This window comes from Geospiza fortis, unplaced genomic scaffold (genome assembly GCF_000277835.1).
Source record: "Geospiza fortis unplaced genomic scaffold, GeoFor_1.0 scaffold182, whole genome shotgun sequence".
Lineage (NCBI taxonomy): Eukaryota > Metazoa > Chordata > Aves > Passeriformes > Thraupidae > Geospiza > Geospiza fortis.
Window position 1 is genome coordinate 1,308,104 of NW_005054367.1, and position 13,805 is coordinate 1,321,908.

The 13,805-nt window shown below is 48.6% G+C and overlaps 1 protein-coding gene across 2 annotated transcripts in view; it reads right to left on the minus strand.

Annotated features, from left to right (window-relative positions):
• Window positions 1–13,805, minus strand: part of LOC102044243 (mitogen-activated protein kinase kinase kinase 3-like) — a 58,030-nt gene that overhangs the window by 6,005 nt on the left and 38,220 nt on the right. For both annotated transcript variants that reach the window (XM_031059752.1, XM_031059751.1), the window contains exons 7-13: window positions 12,735–12,868; window positions 9,495–9,568; window positions 7,313–7,380; window positions 5,413–5,505; window positions 4,277–4,471; window positions 3,289–3,437; window positions 2,597–2,728 (exon numbers count right to left, since the gene is read on the minus strand). In XM_031059752.1, coding sequence (XP_030915612.1) covers window positions 2,597–2,728; window positions 3,289–3,437; window positions 4,277–4,471; window positions 5,413–5,505; window positions 7,313–7,380; window positions 9,495–9,568; window positions 12,735–12,868 — 845 coding nt within the window. The remainder of the gene's footprint in view (window positions 1–2,596; window positions 2,729–3,288; window positions 3,438–4,276; window positions 4,472–5,412; window positions 5,506–7,312; window positions 7,381–9,494; window positions 9,569–12,734; window positions 12,869–13,805) is intronic.

Consider the following 13,805-nt stretch of genomic DNA (forward strand, 5'->3'; position numbering starts at 1 on the left):
TTTTTCCCCCTCTAGTGGCTGCAGCGGGGTCACTGACAGCTCACTGAAAAGGACCAAACTGACGAGGAATTACAACTCAAATGCGAGGATCAACTCGATTAATTAGACTCATAGACTCTTTAAGGTTGGAAAAAGCCTCTGAGACAATCCATTCTAACCAGCACTGCCAGGTCCATCACTAAACCATGTGGTTTTTTGATCATTTCCAACGAGGGTGATTCTACCACTTCCCTGGGCAGCCTATTCTGATGCTAGACAGCCCTTTCAGTGAAGAAATTGCTCCTAGCACCCAATCTAAATCTCTGCTGGTGCAACTTGAGGCCATGTCCTCTCTTCCTATCACTTGTTACCTGTGCGAAAAGACCAACTCCTACCTGTCTACAATTTCCTTGCAGGGAGTTGTAGAGAGCCAGTTCTTTAGGGTCAAGATAATTAGTCAGTCTTGGAAAACCTCCTTCCAAAACTTTGCACAGCAAGGATCACCCACAGCCATGAGGGACAACCAGCCCCAAAAGGGACTGCACCAAGACCACCAAGAGTAGATAATTTACAAGTCCTTGAATTTCTGAGCCAGGCATGCAGGCTCAAACTGGTTTGATGGTATTGATCAAAGAGGAAAGGGAGCAGGGGTGCAGACATTTATCATCTGCAGCAGGTTGATCCCCTTGGTTTTAACTGTATTTTTGAGCCACTAGGAAATGGATGTCTCACTGTGCCCGAGCTGGGTTTTAGCAGGGATGAACCAGAAGCAGATTTGGGATTCATACTCAGCTCTATCTCCAGAATTCAGGTTAGCTGGGAAGCGGGAGGGGAAACCCATCCTGTTTCTGCCTGTCCTGCAGCTCTGGGGTTGATCCAAGATTGCCAGTCTTGTTCTGGGAACAGTGGCTGCTCTGCTCCAAGCCAGCCCATCAAACTGTATCAGCTTTTCCACATCCACCCATCTGTGCTGTTGCTCTGCCCAGCTACTGTTTTGGCTTCTTTTGAGGCTGGTGGTGATCCTGTGGATGGGCCTCTCCTTTTCCTTTCTCAGTGCTGCTGAAGCAACCTGAGGCGCTCTAAATGACCCCTCAATACAACCTGTATGCGGGGTACATTCCCTCACCACAACAAAACAGATTCCTTATCCTGTCCTCCCTCACCCTGATGAGGGGATATCAAACAAGAAGGGGAAACTGGTTCTTTGAGGCCTGTGGTCAAATGGACCACTCTGTTTTCCAAGCATAATTTAAAAAACAGTTTATGGGCACCTCAGGGTGCATCCAAACCTGGCCCTGTGAACATTTTGCCAAGCTGACTGTCTTAAACTGGAAGCTTGGCCAGACTCACCTTTGCAGAGCTGCTGTCCTGCAAGCTTTGGGAACTCCCTCACTTCCACTGGCCTTGGAAACCAGAGCCCCGAGCTGCTTTTGTCAAATGAGCTGTTGTTGCAGCAGCAAAGTCAATCTGTATTTGGTCAGAGCTCAGCTTTATCATTTAAAAAAACAAACACTGAATTTCCAGTCCTGCTGGACACTGCCCCAGCATCGAATGCTGGTTTCCTGGCTGCTAACAAACATCAGCAAGGGGACTGCTGGAATTCCTGGGATTTACAGCTCTGGGTCCATGCCTTGTGGCAGGGCCTGAAGGCAAGATGTCCACAGGGATAGAGGGGGCACAGGGTATGGAAGGGACTCAGAGGCATGGAAGTCCACCTGATCACTCACATGCAAGATGCATTCAGAGAGCCTCTAGCACATTTACTTAGCTACTAAAATTATTTGCAACCAAATGACTTAATTGTCCCTTCTGACCTTACAAATCTCTGTATAAACAAGGGTTTATTCTCCCACACTCTGGGGAACAAATCCAGCTGGACAGAAGGGACTTTGGAGAGCACATCCTCCAGCAATGTAAATAGCATTATGCTATTTTACACCATCAGTCTAATGGCTGATGTAATTCACCAGCTCCTGAACACAAAGAGATGCTCAACTCACCCATGTACATTCTCCAGCCCCTGCTTAAACTCCCTCAAAGCATTCTGATCTTTTTCCCCATGACTATTTCATCCTATATCAGCAAAGCCACAAATGAAGCCACTCCTGCACAAGAGGATAATGCTGCCCACAAAAAGCTCTGTCCTCACCAGAAGACTCTAAGTGAATACCACTGTTTTTAATACACACGTGCTGAGAGCCACAAATAATTGGTGACAGCTGTGGGTGGACAGTTGTACTATTAGCTTGTCCTGCAGGGAGTTGCAGTAAATACTTAAGGATGGGCTCAGGCCACAGTGTTTGGAGCAGGATCTGGATCATGTCCCACATTCACCAAGCTCAGATTCCAGCCTGTGCACACACCCTGCTCCAGGATTCAAACCTAAAACCTGCCTGCAAGGCTTTTCTTTTCACCCAGTGCTTGTTGAGGGCCTTCACCATGAGATCTCACTCACATCCCAAGCTCTCCCAAGCCTTAGGGATGCATCCACTGCTTTGGATTGGTTCATCAGCCATAAAACAGCTCAGCTGGACAGATACAAATTTCACCCAAGTCCAGAAAACTCTAAATCTGTTTTCTGCCACTCAGGACAATGCTTAGCAGGAACCACACTTACCCCTGGCATGTATTCCACAAAGATGGACAGTTTCTTCTCCTCAGGATCCCGCAGGCACCCGTAGTACTGCACGATCCTGTCGTGACGGAGCGTCTTCAACAGCTGAATCTCACATTCTAAAGCATTCACCTCCTGTAACAAACCACACAGGCTTCCTGATGAAGGGGAATGATGGTGTCTTTGGGAACATGATAGAAACACTGCTCCATGCTGAGCAGAGTTTTTGTAGCAGCTGTGAAGCTGTCCACAAAGCCACTGGCCAGATGAGGCTCAGAAATAAGGAGCACTGCCCTAAGGGAAAGGCAAGGAAAAAGACAGGGCTTGGCTTTGAGACAGGTGGTATTATTATTATTGTTGTTGTTGTTGTTGTTGTTGTTGTTTAAGGAGGCTTTATGGAAAGATTTCAACAAAGTCACTGAGCAGAATGAGGAGAAGGTCAAGGGAGAAAGAAGGACAAAACTAAGGAAGATCAGACAGACCTGCAAGAGGTGATACCTGACACAGAGCAGGCCAATGTAACCAAGGAACTGGGAGGCACAGAAGTCACCAGAGCACCAGAGCCATTCAGGACTACTCCAGAGAGGGGAAAGAACACCCTGTCTCCACATACAGCCTTCCAGGGACACGGACACCTCTACCCTCAGCCCACAGTTCCCCAGGATGCTGCAGAACAGCTCTGCCCTTGTACTCACTTTACTTGTCTCCTGGCTGTCAGGGTCAAAAGGCACCTGCTTCACTGACAGCTCCCTCCCAGTGTCAGCATCATAGCAGAGATAAACTTCCCCAAAAGCTCCTCTTCCCAGCAGCTTCCCCAGCCTCCAGTTCACAGGTGCCTGCAGGGCTACAGGAGAGAGAAGAGGGTTGAGAGAAGAGCACAGCAGGGAGACTTCAGCATCAGGGTCCACCTGACCCTACAGGGCAGTCAGTGAGTCTCACTCTCTGCCAGGGGCACCAGGACAAACCAGTTTTAACTACACTGGTGCTATTGGTGTGGGGGGAATGTCTCCCAGTCTGCATTAGCATAAAGCAGAAACAAATCCCAGGAAATTCCTATTTCATTAAGAGTCTTTCCTCTAAAAACTGTTTCCTTAGCCAATACTGGAATTTCCCTTCTGCTGTGGGAGTGTTTAGCAGAATACAGAATGACTGAGCAGCAACCCAGGCAGGGACCAGTGAGGAGTTTTATCTCACTGGTCATTTTTAGGGTGTTATCCATTCACTAAACAGGCCCAAAATGCACCAGCTTCTGTATCATGGGCAGTCTTGCAATAGCAGAGGAGCCTGCAGAACCATCTTTGGGTGCTGGGGTGACAGCAATGCAAGCCAAGGAACAGAAACTCTGGATGCACTTGCTCCCACATCCCAAATCTTCTGGGAAGCTGACAGTCCAACACACAAGCAATCACCTGTAACCCAGCAAGATGAACACCAGCTGACCCCACACAGCTCTCAGCCAAAGGCTGAGTAAGACCCAGGGTGTTGTAGTAAACCCTGCTCATGACACACAAGCTGGTGCAATGTGCCTCATGGTGGGGGTGCAATCAAAGTCTACCCATGGCTGGCTTAGCTGATGTCCAGCAACATCAGTAATTAGTAACTCAGCAGGTCACAACAACTCAATTTTGTGCCAAATCCCAGCTCTACTGAGACCTTGGGCACTCAGGGCTTTGGTTCACTCACAGTTCCTGGCTTTTGTAGGGGAGGTGCTGAAGGCCTGCAGACCCTTTTCAAAATTGTTCCAACACTTGGGCCTGTACTCATCATACTGCAAGGTGCTGAGCTTGCTGTCCCCAGTAAAGCTCTTGGTTCTGCTGGAAGGGACGAGCTGAAACAGGTTCTCCTGTGGGAAGTAACTCCTGGGGAAAGTCCTCCGGCCTGCAGGGGAAAAGGGGTAAAATGACAGCCAGAACACACACAGCAGCTTGGATCACCTGTCACCACCTTCTCACATCACTGCCCAGATCCTCACCTCCTCTAATTAAGCAAAGCAAGTATAATGAAACCGAAGCAAAGCCCTGTGAAGATTTTAAATTCAATTTAAGAGTTGATAACAGCAGGCATTACATCTAATGTAGATGTTTCCAGAGGGGGTTGCAACAGTTTAATTACATCAACGGGTGTGTTGGTTGTTAATCACAATTAAACACTGAACAGGCAGAGATTTACATTGAAAATTATCCCTGCCATCCCCTAAGTCCACATGCAAATGACCACACAGCAGGGCCAGAGCTGCTTTCACAGGGGTGGCAGTGAGAGATGAAGCTCATTCTGGAAAGCTCAATATGCTCTCTGCACGTCCTCAGTACATTTTTCCCAAGGGAATTTTTGCCTCCCAGTACTTGCAGTCTCATACAGTGAAAGAATGAGCAGGAAAAAGATGATGAAGTTGGCCCCAAAGCTCAGAGCTCACCAGCTTAAAACAGAGAAGCAAACAGATACTGCTACCCTGAAATTGCTTGGGGATTTCCTATGGCTCAGTGAGAAACCTGCTGTAAAGGTCACAAAAATCATCCTCAAAAGCCAGCAATTTAGGGGAGTAGGAAGGTTGATGCTGCCAGGGATGAGAAATGCCAATCATCCCCATGGCTAAATTAAAGCAGGAGGTGTAAGCAGAGGACAGGCTCAGCACTTGCCAAGAGCAGAGCCACAAGGTCTCACAGAGAACACCCTTCTGAATACACAAGTGAATCCCAAAGCACTTGGTGGCTCTCCCCTTATCAGAAACCTCTCCTTCCCAAGGGTTTCCAGTCCCAGGCACTGTCACAAGCCATCAAGGACTGATCACCTCCCTCCCTGAGCCCCCATCATGTCCTTACCGTCGCTGTAGTCCTTGCGACTTTGGGAGAGATGATACTGCCTTGGGAAGGTCCCACCTTTCCCAAACCTCTCACAGAAGGGGATGTCAAAATCTGCCAGGAGGGAAGAAAACACAGATATTTCTGTGATCAGCTCAGTATCAAATGTCCAGAGTGTTTCTTATGGGAAACACTGAGTTAGAGGCGAGAAGGAGGGACAAGGTGTTCATTTACACAACCCTACGTACCCCAAGTGAAATCTGCCCACACTCACAAACTCTTCAGCGGAAAATCAGGGTTAGACACACTGCCCTTAGTGCCCCGAAAGCAGAGGTTTAAGTGCTGAATTTATGGACTCTGGCCCAAATTCAAGGCAAAGGATTAACACAGACCATGCTTGGTTTCCACGTTAGAGCACTAAAACATCTTATTTGCACTTGGAAAATGCAAAAAAATTAAACAGAACTGCCAGGCAGGGTCAGGCCTAGACACATCCACTCCAAAACACTTGCTATGATATCAGCTATTTCCAGGAAAATGCAAAAAAATCCAGCACTTGACTAACACCAGATAATATCTCCCCTCTTTCTTCTCAGATGTGACTCCTCCCCTCTGAAAGCCAATTTAAACCTCCAGAGCTCCAAACTTTTATATTTATTTGATTAAATGCTAGAAAGATAGAATATACAGAAGGGATTAAAGACCATCAGAGTTTAGACACTGGACGATGAGAGAGATAGATGGACATGCAAGATAAGGACATATTTTTTTAATAAAAACCCCAGCACAGGAAGCCATTGCTGGTAGCGCTAAATAACTTGAGATTAAAATATCTGTCATTCCACCCCCTTCTTTCACCTGCTGTTTTTCCTCCATCCAATTCTAATGACACAGCCCCTTCTGACTGTTTGTTTGTCTTAGCCTGGGGCCAGCAGCAGCTCCTCAGAGGCCATTCCTGGCCTCTGCTGTGCTTCGGTGTGATTGCCAAAAAGAGCACATAATGGCTGAAATATGGTCAGCAAGAGGAGCAACAAGAACAGGGCAAGAGGTTCTCGGTGAGCCACGTGCGAGCAACGGTGCCCAGAGGTGTCTCAAAGCAAAGTGCCATGGGGGAAGCATTAAAACCTTCAGCAACCAGGGCTGACTGCAGCTTTATCTCTGCAGCTCAATCTAGAAATCCTGCCTCAGGCCAGCAATGAGTTATCCTACCACAGGCTGGCTGCCATTTGCTCATTTTTATTAGTGCAAGTCATTACAATATTACAGAGTTTCCACTATTTAACCAGCTGGATGTTTATAAGTGATTAAGCAGTAACCTATGATCTGTGCAAGCACCAATACAGCTTCTCTCACAGCATTTGCACTATTGCAGATTATTATTCATGCAAGTGGAAGAGGTGTAACTCCCTAGGGAGTTGGGGTTTGCTGTGTAGGAAGTCGAGATCCTGAAGGGGCAACTCCCAGATGAGAAAAGAGAGACAAAAGCTGATCCTACAAGGCTGTTCCCAGCACCTTGCAGTTGTCTGCAAACACAAGAGCAACATCTTCCAACACAGATCTCAAGCTTTTCTTGCTTGCATCCATCCACCTCAGGGCCCCAGCTGCCCAGTTTGGACTATTGTTGCTGTCAATTGATTCCCAAACCACTCCCAAAGGTATTGCTGCAGAACCACAAGGGGTTAATAAAGACAAGAGCAACCCTAGCTGTATTTGATGCTCTGGGTCATTCGATTTTAGAGAATATTCATGTTTGATCATTACAGGGTCGGTTCTGAAGTGTTACCAAAGCCATGGAGCTGGTTTGCTTGATTGCTTTTAATTACTTTTCATGCAGTGCCATCTCTCTAATAGCCTTCATCCAGCCTCTTCACTATATGCTTTTTATACTTCTCAGCAAATACAAATCACCAAGAGTGCTTACCCATGCAATCAAGACCGTCTTTGGGATGGCTCTTCCTTCCAGGAACAGGGGTTTGGGGAAAGGGAGGGCTGCAAAGGGATGGAAAAAAAAAAAGGATTTATTTATTATATCAGATCAGCTATGGAACTAATACACTAGGGAAAGGACAGGATAAACCTCAAGCTGCACTGACCACTGAGCTCCCATCCTCATCCTGCACAATAATGAGGATTGGTTTTTTGGCTGGATCACAGCTTGTTCTTGTGGCAAACAAAAGGGATGCTGCAAAACCCACAGTCACCAGGCTGAAATGAAGCAGCCAAAGATCATCATCCCTGTGCAGGAGGCAGCTCAGAAGGAGGGCCACAGGCTTCTGCTCCCTCCAGTGTCAAGTGTTCAACCAGACACCTCTGCTTTCCATGGACTCTGCTGAGCTGCTGCAGGTGCACACACCAGAGTCCTTCAGCCATGCTCAGTTCATGCAGCTTTCCCTCCTGTCCAACATCACCTCCCACCTTCCTCACACAGACTCTGCCCCACCACTGGGAACATGCAGCCTCCCACAGGACCAGGAGGGAGAGTGTGGCATTGGTGCCTCAAGGCCTTTAAACCACAGTGAGAGGATGGAAAAGCACTGCAGGGGGATTGCAGAAATCCCAATTTCACCCCAGGCTCTTTAAGAGTGATCTAGGCATGTGGGTTTTACACCTCTCTTTTAATAATATGGGCACAGAGTAGAAATCAGCTTTGTAAAGTGCTCTGAAACCTACTCATCTCAGAGCTGATCCCTGCTGTGGCAAAGAGGAGTTTGTGGTGCTGTTCCTAACCCTCAGCCTGGTCACTGAGCCTGGTGACTTGCTCTGTCCTCTTGGGCTGATGCCATCCCCAACAACTGGCTGCAAGGCCTCCACCACCTCTTTGCAGGAATAGTCCCACTTACTCCTCTTCCTTGGAGTAATACAACCCTCCTTGTGCTTTTTCCAGCTCCTAGACCCATCACTGGAAATATCTGCCTGCTATGGACATGAAATCAGGCCATGCCACTCCCTCACAGACAGAGCTAAAAGCCTAAAGCTCTCCTCTCAGTTCACAGCAGTGTTACAAACAGCCCGAGCTCCTTCTGCTGTTCTTCTTGGCAAAATCTGTGCAAAAGCAAAGCTGGGGCAGAGAGGTTGGGAACACAAGCAATCCAGCTTCGATACAGCCCTAACAATGAGCAAATACATCACAGGAAATTATTAAAAGCCACAAAAAGGAAATGGACCTTGATGCTGAGACAGGTCCAAAGCACACGGAGCTGCAAACCCGAAGCACGCTACACAATCAACCCAAGGCAGGCCTGCTGGAACACAGCCTTGGGGCTGGATGGAACAGCAACAGCGGAAAAAAATAGACAACCTTTGATGCAGATGGAAAAAAAAATACACTGCTTCCCAAAAGGACACTGTGTCTTATCCACAGCTCACCCTGCACAGCAGCAAACACAGGGATTCTGTGCACGTGGGAGTTGGGATCCAGCTCAATGGCAGCAGGCACTGAATCGCAGCCTGGCTCAGTACAACGTGTCCCAGTTTCATCTGGTGTCCCCAGCACCTTGACTGACACGTCTGTGGCTGCTGGCACTGCACAGGAGCTGCTGAGTTTGCCAGTGGAGAGCAGACAGAGTGCCCAGGGAGGAGGAGGCACAGAGAGGCTGATGGAATATTGACCTGGTGACTGCAGAGAGCCAGAGGGGAAGGAGGTGCTGTGAGGGTGGTGAAGCACTGGAAAAGGCTGCCCAGAGAAATTGCAGGTGCCCATCCCTGGAAGAGTTCAAGGCCAGGCTAAATGGAGCACTGAGTAACCTGGCCTAGTGGAAGCTGTCCCTTCCCATGGCAGGGGATTGGAACTGGATGATCTTTAAGGTCCCTTCCAACCCACACCATTGTGTGAGTCTGTGAGAATTTTCATCTCAAAAGGCAAAAAAGAAAACCTGGTTACACAAGGCTAGGCTGTCTGGCTCAGATCACTGCAATTCAAATCATACTACTGCACAGACATCCGTGCTAGGATCTGGTTTTCAGCAATAAAGATAAATTTATTTTACTCAGGCGCATCCTCATCCCAAAAGAAACCTCAGGTTTTGTCACTGATCCTGTTGCTCTCCTGCTGTGGAGCAGAGGCTGCAGTTCAGCTTGTGAACATGGTGACACACACAACTCACCTGTCCACAGACCTGTCCAGTGACTGGCAGCTCCCAGACAGCGAATCATCAGGGCTGATGAAAGCTTCAAGCATCTGACAGAGAAAGAAAAGGGGAAACAATAAAACCATGCACTGTAACTCTCCAAGCTCCAGAACTAGCAGACCTCTGCAGGGTCATCCATTTATGATGCCTTCTCTGCATTATTGTTCTTTCCAGCTGCTATTTGCTGGTAGGAAAACTGAAGCAAAGATCATTAGCACCCTGATGTTCAAAGCGTGCAGAGGAGTCAATGAGATCCAAAGTGCTCAAAGCATTTGTGAGAAATAATAATATTTACTACTCTTTCCTTACTACTAAAGGAAAATATGTATCAGGACACGAATGATGTGCCCAAGGCCAAGTGGATATTGTGCACCAGAGGCAGGACTGCAGCTCTGGGCTCCTGACTTCCCGAGCTGCCCTGGCACACGAGCCCAGCCTTCCTCTCTGCTGATAAGAGCAGCATCATCAGGGCTTTGGCTGGAAGAACTGGCTTGGCACTCACCAGCTCAGTGAAGTCAAAAGCTGCATTTGTGTTGCTTCCTGGATGAGACATTGTACTGGCCAGGGTTATTTATAGCTGGTTAGTAACAATAGAGGGTTTGTAAGGAGTGGTAAACCCTGGAGCTGTGTGCAGTTCCACATGGAGCAGAGCCTGCTCCAGGCCACGCTGTGCTGCCATGCTCCCTCCTGGCTGAGGACATTCACTAACCCCTGCTCCACAGCTCATTCCTGGGAAAGCCGAACAACAAGGGTTAAAACACCATGTGGAGCTACACTTTGCTGCTCCCCACATTGCTCCTCCTTCCCCAACAGGCTCCCTTTCCCCAGGCTGTTCCCATCAGCCCTCCTCAGCCAGCTGTCAGCACAGCCCGTGCTGTTTTGGCCAGGCAGTCCCAACTGCAAAGTGCAATTCTTCTCTGCTTCCTACTTTGTACCCTAAAACCTCCTTCAAAATGCACTAGGCCCAAGAGGAGCAAGCACTCTGACAGAAGGCACTCCCCACCTCTGCCAGCCATGCCAGGTCTCTTCCAGCAGTTAAAGCTGAAACAGACTCATTTCTCAAAAGCATAGAATTGGGAATTGGAGCATGCTCCATACTCAGCCTCTGTTCATCTGCCAGGCTGGTCCCAAGATCACAGTTACATCACAGGTTTGCACAGGGGCATTCCCCAAAAGGCAGCAAGCTCCAGCTTCTGAGTGGTTTTCCATGAGGCACATATGGAAGCAGCAGTACAAGAACACTCTGAAGGCAAAGCCCATATAGGGAAAAACGTAACTGCTCAATGAGGAAAGACAAAAAACCCCAAACCCCTTTTCCCTGCTTTTAATTCACCAGCAAAGGGCTGTGGGCCACCCACAGAGTGATGCTGGGGAAAAGCAAGGAGAGCATCTGGGAACCTTCATCCAGAGCAGGCTCAGGGCTCTGAATTAATGGAGCTCCACAAACAGCCAGTGGAGCTGGGCTGATTTACACCCAAGGGGGTCGGGGGGACCCTCCCCCTGCACACACACACACTTTGTCTTAATCCTCCCCAACATGTTTTGGAGGCATGTGAAAAGAATGGAGAGCCAGCTTTTGGCTGCAAGGAGCACACGATACATCTGCACTCTGACGCTGCCAAGACTCACCCGGAGTGACTTCTTATTTTATTAATGGCTGTATAATAAACTGTTGAAAACATAACTTTGCCATGGAAACACTGGCACAGCCAGCATGCAAATGTGGACCTAGTGGGTGCTTTTGAGTGTAGGAAATACACATCTCCCCAGGAACATCCTTGGGGGCCAGCATAGCAGCCTGATGGATTGAGTTTAGTGCCTTCCAGATGTCCCTCCTGCAAACCAGGGATTCTTGGTCCTGTGTTTCCAAGAGCTTTGTAAGAATGACACGTGCTCACACAACCCAGCTGACTTCACAGGATCTATACTAAGCTCTTTAGAACTACAGATTGAGCAGAAATGCAAACAGAGAGGGAGGTATAAGCTGCTCCACTGTGGTCCATTGACACTGCAGTTTCCCTCACCGTGGGTACCAAATTGACTGGAGGGTGAGGTGCTGCTCAGCCCTGAGGAACTTGCTGCTTTTTTATTAGTGACAGACTGGAATACACAATTTCCTTATTAAGAGAGTTAAAATATAAATGGGGGAGAGACAGAAACACAAAACCACAAAGGCTGTGGGCAGAGCCAAGAACTGTAACTGGAGCTCAGGCAGAAACACCACATGGGAAGCAGCCAGAGCTGCTGATATCCCCAGGCTGTTGCAATCGCAGGCAATCGGTTGCTTGGCACATTCGCTCATGGTCCTGGGATCTGGGAATGCTGTGGCCACGAGGGCCTGGCAGCTGGTGCACATGTGTGCCCCAGAGCTACCTGAGGTGCCTGAGCACATTTGCCATCCCCACTGGCTCTCAGGGCTACTGGAGATCACTTTCCCAGGCATGTCAAGCACCGAGGCACCCATTCCTGCAAAAAGCTGGCCTGAGCCCCAAGCACAGGCACTGCCAGAATGTAAAGGTGGGAGCAGCTCTCCCAGCACAGCCAGTGTTGGAATTCAGGACATCCCTCTGGCTGTCCTGGATTGCCAAGACCCCTGCCAGGGGGCTCAGAGACCCTGGCACAGAGCCCAGGATGCCCCTGTAGTTTTGATTATGACCCATGGAGCAAATTACCAACCTTAGATGAAGATCTGCAAGCCATGACAGTTTAGGTAGAATGATAGTGAATTTATCACAGGGTGAAAAGTAGATTTTTGGTGGTTTTAGAATGGGGGTTCAGGGGGCAAGATGGAGGAATCTGGGTGTGTCCAGCCTTTCTCCTCCTTCTTCTTGGCCTCCATCTTCTGCTGTGATGTTGGCACTTTTAGATTGGTTTAGAGTAGAAGCTCACTGTCTAACATAGGTGATAGGTATTGGAAAGTGATTGTAAATATCATACACGTAGTTTTTAGTATAAAAAGATAACACTGCCCTGAGGGCAGGCAGAGTGCCTCTGACTGTCCTGCTGAGTGGATCTTGGCTGGACAGGAGAAAGAATTTTATAGATAAGAAACAATAAACAACCTTGAGACCGAGAACTGAAGAGCTCTGACTCCTCCTTTGACCGCCGGGCAGGGAAAAGAGACTTTCTAACACATCTCAGGGTCACTCAGAGCAGCAGAGATCCCAAGAAGCCAGCAGAGCTGTCCCACTGCAGCCACACCCCAGCCCCACTCACGTTCTGGTCCATGGTCTCGGGGATGAACTCTCCCTCGCTGTTGATGCTGGTGTAGGAGCCCTGGCGGGCGATCTGCTGCTGCTCCTCGGGAACGCTGCCCGGCGGCGGGGAGCTGCGCCCGGTGTGCAGGGAGCCTGGACAGGGACAGACACGGTCAGGGAGGGCACCCACCAACCCAAACCCTTCCAGAAACGCTGTCCCAGTGAGCACAGAGCTCCTGGAGATGCTGCTGGGTGTCAGCACAGGAGTCCAGAGTAGTGCAATAAGTGACAAACAGTCTCGAGGCATTCACAGAAGGCTAATTCACTTTAGTAACAAACCCATTGCTTTTTATACCCTAGTATAAACTCCCTATCCCTAAAATTGGTCCTTTAATTAAAACACCTGATAGTGTTTTAATTAAAGGACCAATCAACTCCATCCCTACAGGTGGACTTGACTGGTCCTTTAATTAAAACACCATCACCACTGGCTAATCAAGAAACCACCCTTTGGTAAACACATCTCCATAACACATTCCACACGTTCACAACCACAGGTGCAGCAAGTGAAGACAAGAATTGTTTCTAATTCTTCTCTCTGAGCTTCTCAGAGCCTTTCACAGAACAATGCCTGGGAAAATTGTCTGTTGCTCTCTGCGACCAAAGAGCTGCTGCCACAGCTGGGTTTGAACTCATGAGGATGGGGATGGAGCCAGAGGTGTGATGCTGTTTATGGGCATCCTCCAAAGCTTTAGCACCAGGGAGGGTTTGTTACTGTGGGACCACACAATGTGTAGCAGACTTGACCTTCAACACACCCTGGATTCTAGGAGCTGTCACTGCATCCAGGTGTGATGCTAGAAAGGAAAGAGCTCTGGGAGTTCTGCTGTGATACAATCAGTCAGTCTCAAAGCAAATCACAAAACCACAGACCAACCTCCCCTTTGACCTCTGGGCATTCCCTCCCTGGAGCAGGTTACTGCCTTGCCCAAGCATGTGGGAAACAGCCTGGCTGTGCTCAGTACATCACTGAAACACTTGTTATATGGAACACAACATGCACTCAAACACCCTCTTCTCCCTCCTTTCC